The 25,912-nt window shown below is 35.2% G+C and overlaps 1 protein-coding gene across 1 annotated transcript in view; it reads right to left on the bottom strand.

Annotated features, from left to right (window-relative positions):
• SGCZ (sarcoglycan zeta) overlaps window positions 1-25,912 on the bottom strand; it is a 1,114,082-nt gene that overhangs the window by 98,132 nt on the left and 990,038 nt on the right. The window contains exon 4 of the mRNA XM_040243171.1: window positions 19,083-19,170. Coding sequence (XP_040099105.1) covers window positions 19,083-19,170 — 88 coding nt within the window. The remainder of the gene's footprint in view (window positions 1-19,082; window positions 19,171-25,912) is intronic.

Genomic DNA, 25,912 nt, shown 5'->3' with positions numbered 1-25,912 from the left:
CACCGGTTCCTTTCCCGGGTTGGGAGGATCCCCTGCAGAAGGGAATGGCTACCCACTCCAATATTCTTGCCTGGAGAATTCCATGGACAGAGGAGCCTGGTGGGCTACAGTCCCTGCAGTCAAAAGGAGTCAGACGCAACTGAGCAACTTACACTGTATTTCTTTTCACTACTGCTAATGATAGTAGGCAGACTACTATAGTTCTTAAAATTTTCTAAGATCTTCACTTACATCAACTCAATTATCAAAGTAAGTCCACAAGTATTATCATTATACCCATTTCACAGAAAACTCAGCCATAGAGAGGTTACCTAACTTGATCAAATCATACAGCTTACTATTAATAGGATGCCTACTATTAATAGGATGTATGAGATTAAAACTCGTATAGTCTGTCTCCAGAGTCCACTTTCTTCACTTCCAGAAAACTGAACTGATGCTGAGCTCCCAGCAGCAGTTGGTCCCTGAGATCCTCCTTGCACGATCAGCTGAAGCCCCAATTGTAGGGTGTTAAGGACCAGCTTCTTCTCTTGCCCAGTCCTGAGTTCCTGCTTTCCACATTATATTTGCTGCTGTTCACTCACCAAGTCGTGTCTGACTCTTTGCGACCCCATGACTGCAGCACACCAGGCCTCCCTGTCACTCACTATCTCTTGAAGCTTGCCCAAGTTTGTTTCCATTGAATCAGTGATGCCATCCAACCATCTCGCCTCTAAAAACCACGTGTATGCCCGTGGCGGACTCATGGTGATGTGTGGCAGAACCAATACCAATATTGTAAAGTAATTAGCCTCCAAATTAAATAAATAAATTTAAATTTAAAAAAATAAATAAAAACCACTCCCCAGTATGTCTGCACCCAGCTGACTATCTCTGTTTTCAGAAAACCAAACAAAGACATGTTAAATATACCTGCATCTTCTAGGCACATGCTACTTGTACCCAAATAATTGGCTTATTTCTAATTTACATCACAAAACATATCCTTAATATTAATGTGCCACTCTGAGCTCAAACTTGTAAAATGATTCTTAGTAACAAATAATGTTCAAAGTTGTTGTTGTTGTTTTTTACCTTGAAAACGATACAATTCTAACCCAATTTTTCAAGTTTAAGCCTAGTTCTACCATATGCAAACTACTTCTCCAGACAAACTAGATAATTATTTGTTACATCAATACATTTGGGCTTCCCTGGTGGCTCAGATGGTAAAGTGTCTGCCTACAATGCGGAAGACCAGGGTTGGATCCCTGGGTTGGGAAGATCCCCTAGAGAAGGAAATGGCAACCCACTCCAGTATTCTTGCCTGGAAAATTCCCTGAGGAGCCTGGTAGGCTATAGTTCATGGGGTTGCAAAGAGTCGGACATGACTGAGAATACATTTAGTAGGGTATGGGAGTACTAAGCACAGAACAGAACCAATGGTCACACTGCAATAAGTTTAGTATTCTCCTTGTTGGCAGACGAGATAGCACTGGGTATGGGAGGGATGGTGTAAAAAACGGAGGGGGTAAAAGTGGTGGCAAGTGCACAGAAGATATTTCTAGCTCTGAAGGCTAGAAGCATGCAGAATTGGTGGTCAGAGAAGTATTTAAACTTTCTAATTGTGCCTTCCATGACTTTGAACCAAAAATCACCATCACAACTTAGTACATGTTATGTAACTTTGTGCTTCTTGAATTAAGTCCATACATAAAAGCTCAATTATGCTAAAATAATGTTTCTTTATTTTGATTACTTTGCTTATGTCTGCTACACAGAAAGAAAGAAAAGTATAATTTCAGATCTATTGATGTTCTGCCATAGAAAAGCTTTTATTATGGTATCATAAAAATAATAAAATGACTAGGGGGGAAGAGGCACAATAAAAGAAAAAATGGAAGAAGGCCAGAAAGCCCATTAGAGATCAGAATCATTATTAAATTATTTCTAATGCAACATGATATTCTTTCCTTGAAACACTTACCAGATTCTCTTTCAAAACTATTTATTCTTGATACTTACACTGTGACCCAACCGATATTTTCCTCAATCTGTTAAACATTCTGCACATAAAGAAAATTCTTTGGTGTATTTTGAGAAAGTATTGTTGGTGTTCATCATTTTTTATCCTCAGCCAGTAACCTCAAGAACTACTTTTTGCCACAAAAGCAGCTTTGCAGTATTTCTTTCTTTTATATTATAAGTGTTTTCTCCTTTGAAAATACTTATTCCTAAGAACCATGAACTATTCAACATAGCACGTGTAATTTTCAGTAGTTAACATTGTTTGCATTGCTATTAATATCATTTCAACAATCTCTATAGTATTCATAGATAATTTCTATTTTCACTGAGCTTTAAGGTTATTAAGAAGTTGACGTATCTTATTTAGTGTCCACTCAAAAAAGTTATGGCTATTCTAAATGGTCAGTTGATTACGGGTGAGAAATTTGACATTTGCAGGAAAGCTGATTAATTTCATTTATTAAAATTTTTTCTATATATGGAATATTAGTGTTGAAAGGAAAATTAGCCTCCACTGTCTTTTAAAACTAAATACATAGGCAGATATAGATTATTTGTTAACTTCTTGAAAATACCCAATAGTTAGATTCCTGTTGAGTTTCAGATAAGCATGACCATCAGATGGACACAACCAAGAATGGTTGACTTGTTGGTGATTAAATCTTTAAATCTTGTGATTAAAGAAAAAGAGAAGAAAATTTAAAGGAGTATATTTGGTAGCTACCCAACTATGTGTGATGAAGCAGCATATCATGTAACAGTTAGAACCGTAAACATAAAAACAGGTAGAACAAGCTTTAGTAATGGTAATGCTTGCTGGAAATTATTTGCCAAAGAATGCTCAAACTACCGTGCAGTTGCACTCATCTCACATGCTAGTAAAGTAATGCTCAAAATTCTCCAAGCCAGGCTTCAGCAATATGTGAACTGTGAACTTCCTAATGTTCAAGCTGGTTTTAGAAAAGGCAGAGGAATCAGAGATCAAATTGCCAACATCCGCTGGATCGTGGAAAAAGCAAGAGAGTTCCAGAAAAACATCTGTTTCTGCTTTATTGACTATGCCAAAGCCTTTGACTGTGTGGATCACAATAAACTGTGGAAAATTCTGAAAGAGATGGGAATACCAGACCACCTAACCTGCCTCTTGAGAAATCTGTATGCAGGTGAGGAAGCAGCAGTTAGAGCTGGACATGGGAGAATGGCTTTGAAACATGTATACTACCATGTAAGAAACGAAGTGCCAGTCTAGGTTCGATACAGGATACAGGATGCTTGGGGCTGGTGCATGGGGATGATCCAGAGAGATGATATGGGGTGGGAGGTGGGAGGGGGATTCAGGATTGGGAGCTTGTATACACCCGTGGTGGATTCATGTCAATGTATGGCAAAACCAATACAGTATTGTAAAGTAAAATAAAGTAAAAATAAAATTAAAAAAAAAAAAGAACTGGACATGGAACAAGAGACTGGTTCCAAATAGGAAAAGGAGTACATCACGGCTATATATTGTCACCCTGCTTATTTAACTTATAGGCAGAGTACATCATGAGAATTGCTGGACTGGAAGAAACACAAGCTGGAATCAAGATTGCCCGGAGAAATATCAATAACCTCAGACATGCAGATGACACCACCATTATGGCAGAAAGTGAAGAGGAACTAAAAAGTCTCTTGAGGAAAGTGAAAGAGGAGAGGGAAAAAGTTGGCCTAAAGCTCAACATTTGGAAAACGAAGATCATGGCATCTAGTCCCATCACTTCATGGGAAATAGATGGGGAAACAGTGGAAACAGTGTCAGACTTTATTTTGGGGGGCTCCAAAATCACTGCAGATGGTGACTGCAGCCATGAAATTAAAAGACACTTACTCCTTGGAAGAAAAAGTTATGACCAACCTAGATAGTATATTCAAAAGCAGAGACATTACTTTGCTGACTAAGGTCCATCTAGTCAAGGCTATGGTTTTTCCTGTGGTCATGTATGGATGTGAGAGTTGGACTGTGAAGAAAGCTGAGCACAGAAGAATTGATGCTTTTGAACTGTGGTGTTGGAGAAGACTCTTGAGAGTCCCTTGGACTACAAGGAGATCCAACCAGTCCATTCTGAAGGAGATCAGCCCTGGATGTTCTTTGGAAGGAATGATGCTAAAGCTGAAACTCCAGTACTTTGGCCACTTCATGCGAAGAGTTGACTCATTGGAAAAGACTCTGATGCTGGGAGAGGTTGGGGTCAGGAGGAGAAGGGGATGACAGAGGATGAGATGGCTGGATGGCATCACTGACTCAATGGGTGTGAGTCTGAGTGAACTCCGGGAGTTGGTGATGGACAGGGAGGCCTGGCGTGCTGCGATTTATGGGGTCGCAAAGAGTTGGACATGACTGAGCAACTGAACTGAACTGAACTTAGTAGCTAAGACTGAACATGAAATGATGTTAAGCTAACTTTTAATCAATAATGAGGACTCAGTGATTTCAATAGTTAATAAGGATCCCGGCCAAACACAACAAGGATCTTGGCAGCAAATGACACTTTATTATACACTTTAGATGCCTGAGAAATAACTATGTTTAGATTTGTACTACAGTTCAGTTTATTTGCTCAGTTGTGTCCAACTTCTTGCTACCCCATGGACTGCAGCATGCCAGGCTTCCCTGTCCATCACCAACACCCAGAGCTTAGTCAAACTCATGTCCATCGTGTTGGTGATGCCATCCAGGAATCTTATCCTCTATCGTCCCCTTCTCCTGCCCTCAATCTTTCCCAGCATCAGGGTCTTTTCCAATGAGTTGGTTTTTTACATCATGGCCAAAGTATTGGAGTTTCAGCTTCAGCATTATTCCTTCTAATGAATATTCAGGACTGATTTCCTTTAGGATTGATTGGTTGGATCTCCTTGCAGTCTAAGGGACTCTCAAGAGTCTTCTCCAACACCACAGTTCAAAAGCATCAATTCTTTGGTGCCCAACTTTCTTTACGGTCCAACTCTCACATCCAAACATGATCACTGGAAAAACCATAGCTTTGATTAGATGGACCTTTGTTGGTAAAGTAATGTCTCTGCTTTTTAGTATGCTCTCTAGGTTGGTCATCAGAGAAGGCAATGGCAACCCACTCCAGTACTCTTGCCTGGAAAATCCCACGGACGGAGGAGCCTTGTAGGCTGCAGTTCATGGGGTCGGAGTCAGACATGACTCAGCGACTTCACTTTCACTTTTCACTTTCATGCATTGGAGAAGGAAATGGCAACCCACTCCAGTGTTCTTGCCTGGAGAATCCCAGGGAAGAGGGATTCTGGTGGGCTGCCTGGGGGGAGCCTGGTGGGCTGCCATTTATGGGGTCGCACAGAGTTGTACATGACTGAAGTGACTTAGCAGCAGCAGCAGGTTGGTCATAGTTTTTATTCCAAGGAGCAAGCGTCTTTTAATTTCATGGCTGCAGTCACCATCTGCAGTGATTTTGGAGCCCCCCAAAATAAAGTCTCTCACTGTTTCCTCATTTATTTGTCATGAAGTGATGGGACCAGATGCCATGACCTTAGTGTTTTGAATGCTGAGTTTTAAGCCAACTTTTTCACTCTCCTGTTTCACTTTCATCAAGAGGCTCTTTAGTTTTCTGCTGTCTGCCATAAAGGGTGGTATCATCTGCATATCTGAGGTTATTGGTATTTCTTCCAGCAATCTTGATCCAGCTTGTGCTTCCTCCAGCCTGGCATTTTGAATGACATACTCTGCATATAAGGTAAATAAGCAGGGTGACAATATACAGCCTTGACACACTCCTTTCCCAATTTGGAACCAGTCTGTTGTTCCATGTCTAGTTCTAACTGTTGCTTCTTCACCTGCACACAGATTTCTCAGGAGGCAGGTAAGGTGCTCTGGTATTCCCATTTCTTGAAGAATTTTCTACAATTTGTTGTGATACACACAGTCAAAGGCTTTGGTGTAGTCAATAAAGCAAAACAGATGTTTTTCCAGAATTGCCTTGCTTTTTCGATGATCCAACAGATGTTGGTAATTTGCCTTTTCTAAATCCAGCTTGAACATCTGGAAGTTCATGGTTCATGTACTGTTGAAGCCTGGTGTGGAGAATTTTCAGCATTACTTTGCTAGCGTGTGAGATGAGTGCAATTGTGTGGTAGTTTGAGCATTCTTTGGCATTGCTTTTCTTTGGGATTGGAATGAAAACTGACCTTTTCCAGTCCTGTGGCCACTGCTGCATTTTCCAGATTTGCTGGCATATTGAGTACAGTACTTTCACAGCATCATCTTTTAGGACTTGAAATAGCTCAACTGAAATTTCATCAGCTCCACTAGCTTTGTTTGTAGTGATGCTTCCTAAGGCCCACTTGACTTTGCATTCCAGGGTGTCTGGCTGTATGGGAATGATCACAACATTGTGGTTATGTGGGTCATGAAGATCTTTTTTATATAGTTCTTCTGTGTGTTCTTGCCACCTCTTCTTAACATCTGCCTCTGTTAGGTCCATATCATTTCTGACCTTTATTGAGCCCATCTTTGCATGAAATGCTCCCTTGGTGTCTCTAATTTTCTTGAAGTGATCTCTAGCCTTTCCCAGTCTGTTGTTATCCTCCTTTTCTTTGCACTGATCACCGAAGAAGGCTTCCTTATCCCTCCTTGCTCTTCTTTGGAACTCTGCATTCAAATGGGTATGTCTTTCCTTTTCTCTTTTACCTTTAGCTTCTTCTTTTCTCAGCTATTTGTAAGGCCTCGCCAGACAGCCATTTTGCCCTTTTGCATTTATTTTTCTGGGAATGGTCTTGACCACTGCCTCCTGTACAGTCATGAATCTCCATATACAGTTCTTCAGGCACTCTGTCTGTCAGATCTAATCCGTTGAATCTATTTGTGATTTACACTGTATAATTGTAAGAGATTTGATTTAGGTCATACTTGAATGGTCTAGTGGTTTTCCCTACTTTCTTCTATTTAAGTCTGAATTTGGCAATAAGGGGTTCATGATCTGAGCCTTAGCCTGATTCTGGTCTTGGTTTTGCTGATTATATAGAGCTTCTCCATCTTTGGCCGAAAAGAATATAATCAATCTGATTTTGGTATTGACCATCTGGTGATGTCTATGTGTAGAATCTTCTGTTCTATTGTTTTAAGAGGGTGTTTGTACCACAGATCTTATTAAAAGTGATTTAACAAGACCCATGAGACCTTGTTAATTTGGTAGGACACAGGCAGTCTTTGCCTAAGTGTCTGGATCATTTCGCACTTCCAGAAGCAGAGTGTAGGTATTCCAGGAGCTCTGGATCCATTCTGGCCCTCGGTACCATCCGTATCTTTTATTTCAGTAATTGTAATTTTTGTAAATTTGTAATTTTTTAAACTGTAATTTTTGATTCCTCAGAGCTTTGAATGTGAAAATACCTATGATTAAATGGGAAATTTGTTTGACTAGTCTCCTTGTAAAGAGTTGTGGTAAATTTACTGATTCCATTAAAATAGTTCACAAACTGGGTGAGAAATGAGCCTGCAGGGGAGGAGAGGAAGGAGACAGTCAAGAAGACTCAAGAAGACAGAGACCGGGGGAAAGGAAGTTTATTCCTTTAGAATCACCTGCCCCACAAATCCCTACCCTCCCCAAAAAACTGCATGACTGGCCTGTTAAGTATTTTCAGTAATATTCATAGAATGATAAAGAATGGCAAAATAATATAAGATGAAAATGAGAGATTTTGTTCTAAATATTGTGACATGAGAGAAGGTGAGGTCCAAGCAGTCTGAGTTGTCAGCATGCTTTAATTCCTTGGGGGCAGGTGGTAAAGGAAGATGGAATATTAAACATACATTAGACTGTAGTGTTTGTGAGCATTTAGAAAGCAAAGCAGCAGGCATATGACCTCAGAATGGAAGATTCAAAACAAGCCATGCCAAAGTCATTACATAAAAGGAGTGTATAGGAGTGGATATTATTGATTTCAGGCAAATACAAGACAAAATATCCAAAGATAATACTGTGAGAAAATATTGTAAAACTGATTATATACGTTAACCAACAAATGCAGATTAAAGGATTGAAATTAATCTTAAGGTACTTTTAAAAGATTTTGGAAATGTTGTCTCCTCATTACAAGTGTATTGTCAAAAATCCAATAAAAACTTGGAAATAAGAATTGCTATGGCCTATTTTTCCCCTATGCTTATACTCAATTTTCTCTTCCCATCATGCTATATTTTTCTGATGATGCATTATCTTACTTGGAATATCTCCAAAATTATATATAAAAATAGACACATAATATGAAATGAATATTAAGCAAAAAGAGCTAATGTAGTTTTCAGACCTGGACCATCATAAATAATGGCCTCTGATGGTTTATCTCCCTCTATTCCACGACCTGGCAATTAGTACTGTTCTTTGGTAGACTAGGTTTGGCTGAGATGTCATGTAAGGCCCCTGGTACTGAAGTAAATAATCTGTGTACACATGGACCCCTACATTTTATTTAGCTTCCTACCACCAGATGTCTGCTGATCATTAGTCTCATAGCCTTACATTTGTGAACTGTATGCCCCATTAACCAAATTTCCAAAGACAAGTTTATTTTTAATGCCAACACAAAACTGCATGTTCTGTAAGTCAATTATACATGAAACTCAAGTACACCTGCAGTTCTGAGGTCCCACAAATGGAGCCTCATTAAAAACAAAGTTGGGCTCAGCGTATAAGCTGTAGACTCATTAATTCCAGGTAAGTCATATAGCTATAATGCTAATGAAATGCCTAAAATATGAAAATGGAAACCACTCTTCTACTGTTTTGTGTGCATTTTCAGCCACTTGGTCATGTCTGACTCTTTGCAACCTCATGGACTATAGCCTCTGTCCATGGGATTCTCCAGGCAAAAATACTGGAGTGGGTTTCTATGCCCTCCTCCAGGGGATCTTCACCACCCAGGGATTGAAGCCATGAATCTTGTGTCTGCTGCATTGGCACACAGGTTCTTTACCACTAGCACCACCTGGGAAGCCCAATATTTTGTTTATTCTACTTTTATCCTACAGTCCATAGGGTCTCAAAGAGTCAGACACGATATACCATGCACACAGATCCTTCAATGAGCTCTGTAATATATCACTTAAAAAAAAAAGTATTACAACTGCTTAATATTAAAGTTTAAATACTGAGCTATAGTCATAGCATATTCTGAATAGTTTTACATAATTATAGAATGAATAAAATGTAAATCCATCTCTTCAGTGCTTTCCTCAGTATTACGAAGTCAGAAACACTTCACAAATATGTGCATTATATTTGTTGAAAAGTATCTGTATTATCTCTGTTTATCATTATATAAGGAGATGGACTGGCCTGAGAGTGCTATGATGCAGGTGTCTGCCATTTTTATACCATTAATATGATTAGAATTACCATATTTCACCTCTCATTCTCATGTCTATATACTCAAGACTAGATTTATTTCTTTGACAACTAAGAAAATTATTGCCAAAGACTATATGTTGAAAAATATATGTTTTGCCAGAAGGAGAGCAAGTTCAAAGACATTTTCCTGCCAAAAAAACCCTTGGGATCCAGTGACAATCCTAGCCGATGAGCAACCTTTGGTTCTGAGAAGTCTAGGCCAACACCTTGAAGGGCTGGCCTTAGTACCATAGCACAGAGCACTGTTGAGTGGAGATGGCCTGGTGGAAATGCAGTGATTGATCTCAGACTGAGGCATCAAAACCCTGGAAGAGAAGGAGGACAGAGGCAGCCACATGCTGGACAAGACTAGCCATACCATTCTTTCAGAACTTGGTCTAGGTCCTCCAGGAAGAAATATTCTTGGTATGACTTGATGCTGTACTCCTAAATATACAGACACTTGAGAAATTATTAAATTAAATACAAACACTAACTTTAAAAGGTAGTATAATGCTTTAGAATGTTAACACATGATATAAAATACTGTAATAAAATGTTTCAAAACATGTACATCATTGTCTTTCCTTCAGGCATTATAATTCTTTTTATACCTCAGTTACACTGATTTGGGGTCCTAACTTCCAGGAATGCCATCTTTTCCCTCATATCAGAGGCATTTATTTCCTAAACTGATAAATTAATGTTAGTTTAATTAATGTAAATGAATGAATGAATTTTAATAATGAACAAAAAATTCAACAATGTATTTAATCATTTAAAATATACATGCAAAGTTATTCCTAAATGTTTTATGGATCCACTCTTCAAGGTTTGCACAACTTATTTTACATAAAATACTCATCCTTATTAAGTTGTCCCAGACTATTACAGTATTCTCTAAGTTAAAAAAATGAGTCAATGACAGAAAACATAAATTTGGTATGTGAGAATAATCTGTAACCTTCTACTTTTTACATGTCCTACACCATCTGCAGTCAATTAAGTGATTCCCAGGTGTTCACAGTAATTGCTTTAACACAAGATTACATGTCACTTTAGGGGTCTTTAAATATTTATTATAAAACCCTCATCTACATTTTTCTCTATTCATTTAGGGACAAAACATGCTGATTTTTAGTATAGACAAAAATAAGCTGATGGCACTTGTTGAATTATTTTGTGGATTAACTTTCAATAAAATACAAACTTTTATAAGCCAAAATCTGATGAAAGAATTACAACATGCTGATTTAGTTGTGCTTATTTACATTCTCCATTTCAATGAAAAATATGTGCATATAATTTGGGGCTAAGATGTCAATAATCAAATTAGATGTCATTTTTTGTCAGGAGTGTGGGGAAGTTAATTGACCAGAGGATTTATCAACTAATTTCTCTAAATATAAAAAAAAAAATAATTTTTCACTTTAAGGCTTGGAATAGGAAAGAACCATGGAGACAATCTCAAATAATATTCCTTCTATAGATAAGGAAAATAAAATTGAGAGGTTTGGTCAACTATACAGAATTATTTATAGGTAGATGAAATAAAATTTACAGTTACTAACATATACATAATGCATACCGTGCTCCAGGAAATGTTCCAAGCACTTCACATATATTCACTCATTTCATTCTCTCATCTACTGTATTAGTACTTGTGTGATTCTCACAGATGCCTGGAGAGACTGCCCAGAGTAATTTGCATATGGTCACAGGGTTGGAAATGACACATGTAGGATTAGGTTGGCCCCTGAATCTATGTTATTAACTATCAAAACATAATTTCTTTCTAAAACTAGTTTATGAGAAAATTATGATTTCTAGGTCAACATACTCTTCTACAACAATGTGATATAAAATTCACATGATTAGATTCACAATAGTATTAGTGAAAATCCATATATTCCTATAATTTAAAGATAATTTTAAATTTATGGGCTGATTTTTTTGGTTTTCTAAAACATCTTAATAATTAGTCACATTAGAATGCCTTTTTAGCAAGCATATTTTGTGTCTGATATGTGAGACTTTCAGATGTATAGCATAAGTTTGTGGAACATTAGAAACATGTTCAGTGGTTTTGACAATCTAATATGCATTAGCGTATATTAAATTCTTAATAGTAAAATTTCCCTTAAAATTATATTATTTTAAACTCATTATAAATCTACAAGCAATAAATGCTGGAGAGGATGTGGAGAAAAGGGAACCCTGTTCTTACGCTGTTGGTGGGAATGCAAACTAGTACAGCCACTATGGAAAACAGTGTGGAGATTCCTTAAAAAATTGCAAATAGAACTGCCTTATGACCCAGCAATCCCACTGCTGGGCATACACACCGAGGAAACCAGAATTGAAAGAGACACATGTACCCCAATGTTCATTGCAGCACTGTTTATAATAGCTGGGACATGGAAGCAACCTAGATGTCCATCAGCAGATGAATGGATAAGAAAGCTGTGGTACATATACACAATGGAGTATTACTCAGCCATTAAAAAGAATATATTTGAATCAGTTCTAATGAGATGGATGAAACTCGAGCCGATTATACAGAGTGAAGTAAGACAGAAAGAAAAACACCAATACAGTATACTGACACATATATATGGAATTTAGAAAGATGGTAATGATGACCCTGTATGCGAGACAGCAAAAGAGACACAGATGTATAGAACGGACTTTTGGACTGTGAGGGAGAGGGCGAGGGTGGGATGATTTGGGAGAAAGGCATTGAAACATGTATACTATCATGTAAGAAACGAAGTGCCAGTCTATGTTCGATACAAGATACAGGATGCTTGGGGCTGGTGCATGGGGATGATCCAGAGAGATGATATGGGGTGGGAGGTGGGAGGGGAATTCAGGATTGGGAGCTCGTATACACCTGTGGCGGATTCATGTCAATGTATGGCAAAACCAATATAGTATTGTAAAGTTAAATAAAGTAAAAATAAAATTTAAAAAACTCTCATTATAAACATATTTAAGCTATTGTTCTATATAACATATGCACAATAAATTTGTATTTGTATTTGCTACTGCAAAAAAAAATGTTATTTTACTCACTGCCTGTGTTACTACATTTTTATTTTGCCATGATTTTTGGAAAAGCTTCAAGACAAATTAACCTGTGGCATAAGTAATTAATTGCATGAAATAAAATGCTGCTGTGTCAGCCAAGCCTGCCGTATGCAGTAGTAGACTCAGGACTGATTCCCGGTACTCTCCATATACCAGTTCTGTGGGAGGCCTGTTGCTGTGGGGGTGTGTGTGTGTGTGTGTGTGTGTGTCTGTCTGTCTGTCTATCTGTCTTGGATGTACTGAGGTGGGCAGAGACATCGACATAGTTGAAACTTAGTGTTTTCAGTTTTTACTGAAGGATGTCAGCTTTATCACTGATTCACTTTATTTCTTAAGTGAAAAGATCCAGTAACAATCACTAAGGATTTGGGTTCTTACTTTCTCTGATCAATAACAAACCCAAGTGTAAGTGCATGTCATTTAAGGAATATTTAAAACACACACCATGATCTCTTGCAGATAAAGCTATATTCTTTTTATTTTTTATTTTACTTTACAGTTCTGTATTGGTTTTTGCCATGCATTGATTCTTATAACTGAATTAAGTTGAACTGGTAAACATGTTATGTTTCTTGCTCCCTATAATGCTTTTATATAACAGCATTTTGCTATTGAGAGCTCAGCCTTCTTTAAAGCATTTTGCCAAAGTATTAGCACACCCAATGCTTCTTTTGATATAGATGCTAAAAATAGTCTACACTATATCATCTTGTTTTCTTTCAACTAAACAATGTATACTTTTTAATTCTGTGTATGTGAAGAATATCTGGTTTCCTATAAGAAGCTTATATGTTTCTCCTTAAATATAGTGGGATCATGCCATCAGTCACATTTCCCTTTACACTTTTATTACGGGGAAGGTCAATACAGTTTAAGTAATCAGTATGATACAAATGGCTTTCCTATGGATAAATAATGTACTAAATTTAATTAGTACATTTTTACTTGTATCCTTACACACTTAATATATTTCAAAAATATTTGTTTTGTCCTATAGACTGCATTCATTTGTATATATTTACTCAGAATGGTAAGAAAACAAATCAACTAAAAATCTTTTCCTTACAGAACCATAATTAATGTATAAGTTTGTTTATCAAGGTTATCTTCTCTGAGGTGCGCTGTGCTTAGTTGCTCAGTCATGTCTGACTCTTTGTAACCCATGGACTTTAGCCTGTTAGGCTCCTCTGTCCATGAGATTCTCCAGGCAAGAATACTGCAGTGGGTTGCTATGCCCTCCTTCAGGGGATCGTCTCAACCCAGGTCTCCTGCATTGCAGACAGATTTTTTACTGTCTGCGCCACCAGGGAATCCCATGAATACTGGAGTGAGTAGCCAGTCCCTTCTTCAGTGTATCTTCTCTAGACATGAGTAAAACACATTTGATTTTTAAGTGCATAGCTGAGTGACAGCCCCTGGAAAAGGCAAAGGATGGGTACAGACACCTCTGTTTGGGCACAGAGACTGCTTATCTGTCCTACTCCCTCATGGGCCCTCTCAGAAATCCCCTTGAGCAATGAAGGCAAGCTCTTTCAGAAGAAATCACAGAATCAACCCTGCTGCAGAAGCTGTTAATAACCATTTTCATTATTATAGGATGTTTAAGCCTCAAAATGTGAAATGTTAAAAGAAAACTAGCACTAAATGTAAATATTTTAACTTCTTACAAATTACATTCTCTCTTGTTACCATAGTGTCAACCATGACTCTGAGCATTGAAGAAGCATAGAAGAAAGAAAAAAATGAGGTGTTACATTGGGTAGATTATAATGAAGGTTTTTATATAACTTGGTTATGTCACTGACTTTGGATAAATGGATTTAAGAATATCAAAGATGAGTAAATGATCCGACGATAATAGCTAGCCGTTCCTAGGAGTTCATTGATTCTCTAAATGTATTGAGTGCTATACAAGTAAAATTATGATGACATATGAGATTCCATTTGAATTGTGAATTTGGGCACATTTGAAAAGTAAATTTTAGGACAATGACATTATAATTATTTAATACACAATTAGTCTTAATACTTTACTGGGATAATGGTAGACATGGCATCATGGAACTTGTTTATGACACAGGACCCCATTAACAGCCATTCTGGGTTTCTCAAACATCATTGTTTGTGACTGAGATTTAAATAAGGGAGCTACAGAAGAAAAAGAATTAAGAACAAAAACTAGTTCTATCTACTACTATCATTCCTTGTTCAACTTTTCAGTTTATCCTTTTATTTTTATCCACCAACTATACACTCATGACCAAAGGTGTAAGAGATGGAAAAAATATCTTATTACTTTTAGCTATTACTTTATCAAAGATAAGGGAATGTAAGAAAAAGCAATATAGAATTCCACACCTTGATCAAAATTGGCTAACAGCTACAAAAAAACTGAATTATTTTGCTGAAATTAACATTTATATTGTTTAAACTACTTACAAGAGTAGTTTAAATATTTTCCATTATAGATCAATATAATGTTATTGGTAAATAAAAGATAAACTATCCCCATTATACTGTGGTAAAGGTTATTACATTTTTAGCAAATCTAATTACTATAGCATTAATTATCACTGTTATCAGTATTATGAACAATGTTTATATAAAAACTGCATGACAATATTTCATCTGCACTGGCCTATGGAAATGGTTTTTATTTTATAGATCACATTGATGAATTATCCTGAGTGACTATGATAAGTTTCACAATACTAGTATATGATTTACATATTTTATCTACATTGTTTGATTGAAATGTTCTGAAAAATATAAAGTATCATACTATCAACATATATGAACAAGTAACACCTAAAATCAGAGAATTTTCTTCTCTTATATAAAAAAGGAATGACCTGATAACATAGGAATTACAGATTGAATAAACAGGAAATTTGACTTGAAGAATGATTCTGAGAATTAAGTTCTTTTTTTTCTTCAAGGAGTCTGAACTTCTGGGATCCTGTACTTTCTTGACCCACTTCCCACTAATAATCTTATACCTCTCTTTCAGCTTTATTCTAAGAAGAGAAATCTGTAGGAAGATACCTTGAGTTCATTGATCTTCAACTATGTTATGAAGGTCATAAAATATTAGAGTCAAACTTTGTGGGGAGATTCTGATATTATCAGAAATTTACGTAAAGCCTGGAACTTCAAGCACACACAAATTTTGTCTTTTTAAAAATTTACCCAAGGGTAAAATATTTAGTTTTAGTTTTTATTATGCCTGAACTGGCATATATTGGTTTTTTTTTTTTTTTGAATGTGAAAGTTTACTTTTATTTATTTTTAATATAAATTTATTTATTTTAATTGGAGGCTAATTACTTTACAATATTGTGTTGGTTTGCCATACATCAACATGAATCTGGCACGGGGGTATTGTTGTTTAGTCGATAAGCCATGTTTGACTTTTTTGTGACCCCATGGACTGTAGCTCACTAGGCTTCTATGTCCATGGGATTTCCCATGCAAGAATACTGGAGTGGGTTTCCATTTCCTTCTTCAGGGAATTTCCTAGCCCAGGGATTGAAATCGTGTCTCCTGTACTGACAGGCAGGTTCTCTCTCTCTTTCTCTCTCTCTATAGATAGATAGATAGATAGATAGATAGATAGATGGATAGATGGATAGATGGATAGATGGGCTTCTCTAGTGGCTCAGAATCTGCCTGCAATGCCAGAGACCTGGGTTCTGTCTCTGAGTTAGGAAGATCCCCTGGAGAAGGCAATGACAACCCACTCCAGTATCTTGGCCTGGAGAACTCTATGGACTGATGAGCCTGGCAGGCTATATTTTATTGGTTCTCAAAGAGTTGGACATGAGTGAGTGACTAACACTTTTATATATATACACACACACATATATACATACATATATATATATATATGGGACCATGCCCAGGACCATGTCCCTAAATAAAAACTGAAAAATCAAGGAAAAAAAGGAAATAAGAAAAGAGGCTTAAAATGGTTACTTTATGTCAATATGATTAAAAACGAACAGTGATTGAATACCTTACTTAAATTTGCCTGAATATTTCTTCAAATTACACCTAAAGATAATTTTATCCTGACATGATTAAAGCATCATCCATACATCAGGCACACTTTCTGTGATGTGTTTTGTGGTATATCTTTGCAACGGTATTACAATACAACATGTATTCCCCAACTAAAATTCCAGACGTAATGGACAGAAAAGCATCACGAGATCTTTCACACTCTAACAATGTATTTGTAACTCAAGTGACACCAAAAATTACAAACACCATCATTCAAATAATAATAGATTAGCAACATAATTCTCTAAGATTTGCAGACACTGAAATTTCCCCAATTCTTATGTACAGGTCTAAATAAATGTCCTTATCTCTATTTTAGATATGAGAAAACTGAGTCTCCAAGAGATAAAATTTTTTTTTGGAGTCCTGTATGGTTTGACTCCAGATGTGAATACATTATCCCTCTCCGACTCCCCTTTATCTACTCTTCCTTTGTTTTTTGTATGGTTAATGAGAAATACAAAGTGGTGGAAAGATGGAGGTCATCAACAGGACACCCAGAGGAGCAGGATATTAAAGGTTTTCAGTTTAAGCCTCACTGGAAAGTGTGCTTCTCGCCACAGAAATATGCTGGTGTATCATTACCTTATTGATTTGCTTCAGCTAAAATTAAGCTTAATCTTTCTCCCCAGCACACCACTCCTTCTCTCTCTCTCCATTCTTCTCTCTTTTCCCATACATAACTGGCAAGTATTGATTCTATATTAAAATTAACTTAGAACAGTGGTTGAAAACATAAGTCCAATGCCATCATTCTTTATGTTTCCTGCAGGAAAGCAGGCAGTGAAATGTAAATGATATTTGATTATCCTTCATATACTCAAACAGCCACTTTGCCCCACAGGCAGTAGACTGGTTATGTAGTGATCGTATTTGACAGTCGACATTGGTATGTAGTCTTTGTGAGTTCAGTTTACAGGTTGGCACTAAGGACCTTTTTCTTTTTTTAAATCTAGAAAAGAATGCAAAATAAAGTTCTATTCTAGGTTAAGAGTACTCTACATTAAAAAGAAAAAAAAAAAAAACTTTAGGCCTGTTTCTGTAGTTCCGACATAGCAATAGTTAATTGACATGAACATTTAAATGAAGTACCTGGTGATTTTGAATCACTTTTGTGTCGATAGATGTATTTCTTCTCTCTAATTTTTAGTCCATTAGCCTATAGCTCCCCTTTGTCATAGATGCGTGTGTGTTCGTGCTTTCGAGCACTCTGTCTGTCTGACTCTATGACCCCCGTGGACTCTAGCCAGCTAGGCTCCTCTGTCCACGGGATTTCCCAGGCCAGAACACTGGGGGTGCCATTTCCTCGTCCAGGGGTCTATCTGACTCAGAGATCAGACCCTTGTCTCTTGTGTCTACTGCTTTGTCAGTTGGATTCTTTACCACTAGTGTCACCTGGGAAGCCCCTTATAATTGATATCATGCCACAAAATACTATCAAATTATAGCAATTGATAGATATCTACTGACCATATTTTATACTGTAAAGAAAAAGCAAAATAAATTAAACAATTCTAAATAAAATTTAATTATATATTTTTTGGAATACAAAAATTTCACAATGTAAGTTTTACTTTTGGCTTCATCGAAGTGAATACATAACAAAAATTATTTCATACACTTAGAAATAAGTGGACAGATTAAGCTCAAGTTTATAAATCTCACATTTCATTGTCATATTCTTGAGTAATTTAATCAGAAATACTGGAAATATACATTTGCATTAAATGATAATTAATTTCTTATCAAGGTAAAGATAACTTAGCTCCTCAAATTACAGTTTAGTCTTTATAATATACTATCACATACACATAATATCAATAAGTATTAGGTAATTTTCCCACAGAAAAATATAGTATTTCAAAAGTATATTAGCAATTGAACAAAAATCAAGTCTTTGTATTGTTTTACATAATTATATCTGACTCTTAATTTCCCATTCCTCTTATAGAAATTAAGTTAAATAACAATGCCATGTAATATGAATCTCTAAATTTTTGACAATGAGAAAACATTAGTAATACTTTATCATAAACATATTTACAACTTCTACAGCCTATAAACCTTAACTATATATAATTTTAACATCAAATTTATAATTGGTCAATGTTAAGTTTATATTCAATTATTATGTCATTTCTAATTTATACAAGCAGATAAATTTAGTAAATTATTTATTTAGAAAAAAGATAAATGATGTTGCATTTTCATGTTTATTTAAGCCTATTTCCTATAATTTAATATACTAGGTAGATATTTGTTAGAAAATGGTGCATTTCCTAATTCAAGAGTAATAAGAGCAAAATATGTATAACTCAGTCTCACATTAACACATTGACAAGAGTAACAATGACCTTAACTAGCCTATGACAAATCAAATCCTGTGAAAGCTAATAGGGCTGTATGGGAATGTCTATATATAGCAAGAAATAATATATTAGAGAAAGAATATATTTTGCTTTTCCCAGTTTAAACAACCACAGAGCTTTACATGGAGTTAGACGGTGTGAGCAATCTTTACCCCAAGGCACTCACCTACTGTCAGCTGTCCAGTTAACTGCCCCATGTGATTTCTTGCATTCACTGTTACATTCCTGTCAGACTGTAAGACCAGTGGACTATCCTGGGAAACACGTATAAAATAAAGAAATCAAATAAAAAATAGAAATATAGTCAAGATTTTATATATAAAATTATATTGCACTTGTTTGGGTATTATCAAAATTCTATTTCTTTGTTTTATATTAAGTAGCTCTTTTAACACCCCAAATACTGTTTGAAAAATATAAAATAAGAAGGGTGCTTCGAAATAACTATTTGACATAATAGGAATGTTTCCATTTGGATAAACAGGAATTAACTACTTGGTGCAAACGTTTCCAACACTACTGATTATCATACATCACTACTGTAGTAACTCTTTTTCTTGCCCTTCTATTGGCATAGAGACCTGCCTTTAGAGATATTTTAAACTCTATAGAAATGGGGAAGTCCCTTTTTAAGCTGTTTTTAACTTGCAACTTTCAGATTTAAGCTTAAATGTTTCCTCCTTGAAAGTGCCTCCCCTGATCACTGCAACTACAGATTCATTCAATCCTCAAACTCCCAATCTCCACTTATTTTGTTCAGAGCACTTATCCCAAGACATATTTATTTTGCTAATGTATGTGTTTACTTGTTTTTAATTTGTTTCTGTCACAAGAGGAAATGTCCGTGGGACAAGAACCATAGCAGTCATGCTGACAAATTTTATTCCCACTACCTGGCCTACTGCTGAAGGAAAGCATTTACTAAATGTTTATTGAATGGACAAATAAATCATCACAATAAAATTGATATTACCTTATGTATCTAGCTCAAGTAGGAATGATTTTTAAATCATAAGATGATTTAAGAAAGGAGGTATATAGAATAAGAGAATGTAAGATAGCTTATCTTTTAGCAAAAATAATCTAGCTTAGATGTTTACTTTTATCACAATTTAGCACTCAACAGTAAAATAATTTATTTGAAGGACAATATCACTCTTTTAGAAATCTATGTACTAGGCTATTGCCACCACCTCAGACAAGTAACTAACAACTGGCTACTCTCATATTTCTATGACCTAAAACAAGCACGGTGATCATTTACAAATAGTACATTCATTTATTCATTAAACAAAAATACTTTGATAATAATGAGAATATATTAAGTACAGGCTTGGGACATTTCAGGGATCAAAATATAAAACAATACCTGTCTTCATGGAGCCTGTACCCAAGATATTGAAACTATGACAATCTCTCCCAATGTCAGTCATCCTTAACATGTAAGTGGTTTGTCATCTCTATGTTAATGTAAATAAAATGCTTTTCTACATGTATCATATAAAAACTCTTTTGAGAACAGAATTTGAAATTTGTGACTTGAATATACATAAGATTTTATATATTTTTTTCTAAAGCTATTTTTGCCCCTTCTGACTAGATGCAAAGCACTAAGCAAAGATACACAAACACACACTCATACACACAAATTTTCCTTTAAAAGTGGACTTTGTTAGTATGTCTAAACTAAGGCTTAATTTTTAAAAGTAAATTTCTACATTTTCAAGAATAGATGTGTTCTCAGAAGTGAGACATAGTTGTACAAAACAATGCCAATTTCATCCTGTCTCATCACAACTCATTTATTTTTGGCACAAATCAAAAGTGTGTTAGCTGTAGTAAAAAATAAACCTAGTTCTTTTTGCATAGGTGTTTCTATGCTGCAGACATTCATTTTTGAAAATATATGAAGTATTCCTTTCAAGTGATATGTTCAAATTCTGTTAACAATATAGTTGTGGAGGAAGGACTGTTTGCAAATAATTATGCCCAGTAAGGAAACTGCACAAAGAGGATGGCTCACTAGAGCACAAAAATATTTTATTTTAAACTGGCAGAATTAAATATATGTTTTTTAAAAATGAAATTAATTTGAATGTCAGAAAAAGCAGAAGCCTATAAAGCACCTTGCAGTTCAAAACATTGTAAAAATAGGTTAGCTGAATTTTCATTCATATATTTTAATATTTTTATTATATAATATATATGACTATTAGGATTTTTAAAAATTGATGACACTATGTACTCTTATTTGAATTACTAAACATAAATTTCTGTGATCTATAGCATAAGAGCATAATCATTAGAATATACATGGATTATGTAAGTATATTAAAATAGATATTTTTTATTAAACATTTTAAGATGAGAGAAAAGTTCATTTTAAAAAGGCAATAAGCATTTAAGTTGATCTAACAGAGAAAGAGATTTGGGTTAGGATTGAAAGTTTAATCATTGCATCTCTTTGTTTACAACATATCAATCTTCTCTTACTCTAACCACCGATATCCAATTGAGGTTCTATCCCTGGCATTCTTTCCTTTTCATTACATGATTCTACCAATCTTCCCCTCTGAATTAAAATTTTATATCTAGATTAAAATTTTACTATAAAAAAAACAGCAATCTTTTTACTGACTATACTATAAACATATAGCTATCAGAGGTCATGAACAATTCTCCACAGGTATTCAGGTAGATATCAGTATGATATGTTATACAGATTTATTAAAATGTGATCAGGTGAAATTAATAAAAATTGAGTAACATTTTTCACAGACAAAATGCAGTGCATGTAAGAGCATTGTTTTCATTGACAAGTCACACTATCGTTTCTGTGTTTTATATCACCCCAATGAAAACTTTTGGGATTAGAACCATGGCTTATGCCTCTTAGGTCCACACTATGACCTTTTATACAATATACACTCTGTATATTAATTACAACACAATTAATTAAAATATACACATGTGCTTAAAAAATATATATGATAAAACTAATAGCAACTATTTCAAGAAATCTTAATTTATAAATCTGATTACAAACACATTCTTAGATGAAAATTAGTATCAAGAAGTTACTTCTTACCAAATTTGACATTTATTGTGCTCATTTACTCAAAGATCTCCATATAAGAAAATAACTTCCACTAATAAATCATTGTTTTTCACTCTTTTAAGATAGTCCCTCTTCATGATCCTTTATAATTCTGTGCTCCAGATCTTTGAAAGCTAGTGTCTAGTTTCAGATATTAAAATATATGTACCAATATCCCTTGGAGTTTATTCTTGCTGAGATCATGAATGGGGAAAAATCATATGGTGGTATTAACTCTCACATAGGCGTGAGACAGACAAGTCTATAAGGGTAAAAAGTTCCATAGGTGCTATATTATTCTGCATGGTACATTAATATAAATATCTCTTTTGGAGAAAGAACAATTTCTTCATTGAAGTCAACTCTTTTCCACCACCTGCATCCTTGCTTTGATGCTAAGAAATATACTTTCCTTCTCATGCTTCTCTTCAGACATAGCAGGTAGGAGATCCAGGGGAATGGCAATTGTCGCATTAAGAGGGCCTGAGAACCCTCACTTACGATTCTTTTACATCCACATTTTTTAAGACAAGGGCCTGCTTGTCACCTTGTTAATGGTCATAGAGAAATAAAGCACTATGTTCTCATTTCAATGATTTTGTTATAATCTATACAAGTGACTAAGGGAAAAATGATTCTATTCTTATTTCCATTGTGTTCACCTTTGTTTATCATAAATATTTACTAAGGGCCTATGATGTGTCCAGCTCTTTGCTGTGTATAAAACAGAGGAGACCAACTTTCTTCTCTTATGGAGTTCATTATCTAGGAAGTCAGACAAACAATAAACCCAGTATAGAAAAAACAGAGAGAATGTTACTAATAACAAGCTGTTGCGATAGAGACTTCTCTAATAAAAAGTACTAGTGAGAAGACGTACATGTAAGAGGTCGTGTGTACACCAGGCACTTCAGCTTCTGATATTCATTCTCTCAAGGTTTGAGCTATTAAACTGTAGTAGAAAAGAGTAGTACTAGGGAAAGCAATTAACATTTGCTGGCATTTAGTCAATGCTGGACATGCACGTAAACTTCTAAATACTTTACATGTATGAGCTTACCTACTTATGAAACTTAAAAATAAAATTCACCCAGGAAAGAGTCAAGAAATAAAGTGCTTGTTTCAGTGAACCCTGACTGTTTAAATTCAAATAGTGAGACTGCCAAACTCTGGCTTCTGGACTAGGCAAGCCATTCAGCGTCTCTGTATCATGACTTCCTCATCAGTAAACAGGGTAATAATACTTAATCTGTGGGCTTCTCATAAAGAATTAATGAGACGATATATGAAAATGATTAAATCAGGGCCTACTAGCCTTTGCTAAGGGAACTCCATGTTTACTTTTATTATTTATTCCACATTGTAATTACAGTACTCAACTAATAATGGTATTATTTATTATCATTCTTGTTTTACGGATGAAGAAACTTCAGCAAGGAGAGTATAAGTCACTTGCTTTAAATCATGCAGCTAATAAATAACAAAGTGTTTGAAGCCAGTTATCTGGGTATAGAATCTCATGTGTTAATTACCATGATACTGTGTCTCTGGTGGGTGATAACAGTCTAGGCTTTCTAAAATGCAAATCTGTATCTGAAAATAAATGTTAAAATTAATGGAACAAAATATGTTTTTAAATTCCTTTCATTCTCTTCCATAAATATCTGGAACATATACAGTTATAAATTGTAAGATACAACTTCACATTGCCATAGTCTATGTTTCAGTGAGTCTGGTTCGTTTTTAAAATCTTGTTTTCTTAGGTTCCAGAGGAAGAGCAATAATTCCTGAACTGCCCTCTGAACACACATTTTAAAATATATCACTTATGAGAATTTCCCTACTTTCAATCCTAAAAGAGAACATAACTGTGTCCATAGTGTTCAATGTAGATGGCACACATTTGATATCTCATTTCTTGAGTTTATACAGTTTTACCAGGTAAGTTTTCTTATCTTCTCTGATAGAAATTATTATAATAAACCTATATTATTATAATAAACCTAAATTATTATAATAAACCTACCCCCAATTCTCTATCTTCTTCTTCCTCAATATCAAATCAGTGACATCAGCTATGTTTCTTAAATATACATTTTTCTGTGATCTTTCTTAGACTTGCAGCTCACATCACAATGACCGTTTCCTCCTTGCATTAATTCTTCATATCCAGTGTTATTTTCATAAATATTTTAAAATTAAAAATATTGATATGCTTGAATTAAAGCAAAATAAAACATTTATTGACTCCTTGATCTCTGCTGGGAATAAAATTCACATTTATTACACATAAGGTGCTTTTTTATATGATCCAGTTCTACTTTTTTTAGCTCTATTTCACACCACTTCACCATGCAAGAATTGCCCAAATATTCATGTTTCTGAAAATATGCTACTTCTGTGCATTCTCATCTTCTGTTCCCTACATATGAAATTCCTATCCATTGCCCCATAACTGGCAAAACTGTAGACATTTTTCAAGTCCCAATTCTGTTATATCCTTTGTGATGCTTTCCTGCTCCTCCAGAGTCAAAATTTACCTCCCTCCCTCCAGTTTCTCTGTGTTCACATCTATCACGGTAGTTGTCACGGGATCTTTGGTTTGCCTTATTTTGATCACTCTGTCCTGAAAGCATCGTGTGTTGTCATTTTCTTTTACTCACACAGATTTTTTAAAGTATATTTTGTGCCATGTTTGGTACCTTGTTCCTCTATATTAAATGTCTGTTAAGTGAATGAACTGAACTGGGCATATTTACTTCTTAATGCACTCAGGCTATACGTGTTTACTTGATTTGAGTTCAGGTCACACAAAACTTATCAATCTCTTGCACCATTTTTTTTTTTTTTTTTTGGACCCAGAGCAAGTTTTCTAAAAAGCCATTTAAGTGGAACGAGTTATATTACATTTCGATTTGATTTATATTCATCATCTCTCTCTGCCCAAGGCAGCCACTTCTTCTCTAAGAATTTGACCCACTTAAGAAGATGAAAACCAGGTAGTTTTTAATTCTTTGGTTAATAAAACACTTGAAATTTCATTTAATTGCTGAATGCAAATCATTTAATTGCTGAAATTTGTATTTTAAGGTACAAGTATTAATCATGAAGATATCTAGAGGTGTTAAACTGCTTTCCCCAGTCCTCTGAGTTCACATTTTAACTTGAATGTGAAGTGGTACAGCAGAGAAAGAACATTTCCTCAATGAACTTTTCTATATTTCTATTCTGACACTTTCTCTGAGCTGCCAGACCACAGGTGAAGTCATAAAGAATGATGACACAGTATGGATGATAATAGCATAGCAGACCTCTTGTCTTTGGTTCCTATTTTCATCCTTAAAAATAGATTCAATTACATTTTCTAGAAGGGTTATGGGAGTTCATATATGAAAAAACTAATCTTTATATGTGTGTCAAAGCTGATCCATTATTTTCAAAATATTTTAAAAGCACAGAGAAAAAACAAGTAGCTTTACAAAACAAGTTACTGTTAAAATTAAAAATAAATGGAGACCAGCCTTGAAAATCCCCTAAGCAGACAAAATCAGATTAGTCATACAAGGAAAGCTTATTATAGCTTACTTTGCAAGACTAGCTTGAACTGGGTCATTTCTTGCTTATGTCTCTAGAAGTCATAAGCAAAGTTTGCATTGTTTTCCAGGGTTGATATGAGGTGACTACTAACTGATTCCCTATCATTTAAGACAAAATCACTATAAAGAACAGTTATTGTCTATTTACCTTATAAGCTGCTTTATAACAATATTCCTCCGAGCCTCATGCCATATTTTGGCTTGAATGCTCACAGCTTTCAATCTACATTTTTGGCGTGTGAATAATACAGTTTTACTAAATACTCCTGCAGTGATCCATTGGTTTTACTTCTGTTATTTCTG

This window comes from Oryx dammah, unplaced genomic scaffold (assembly GCF_014754425.2).
Source record: "Oryx dammah isolate SB20612 unplaced genomic scaffold, SCBI_Odam_1.1 HiC_scaffold_7, whole genome shotgun sequence".
In the NCBI taxonomy this organism is placed as follows: Eukaryota; Metazoa; Chordata; class Mammalia; order Artiodactyla; family Bovidae; genus Oryx; species Oryx dammah.
The sequence above is the reverse complement of the archived record's forward strand: the minus strand, read 5'-3'. Positions and strand labels throughout refer to the sequence as shown.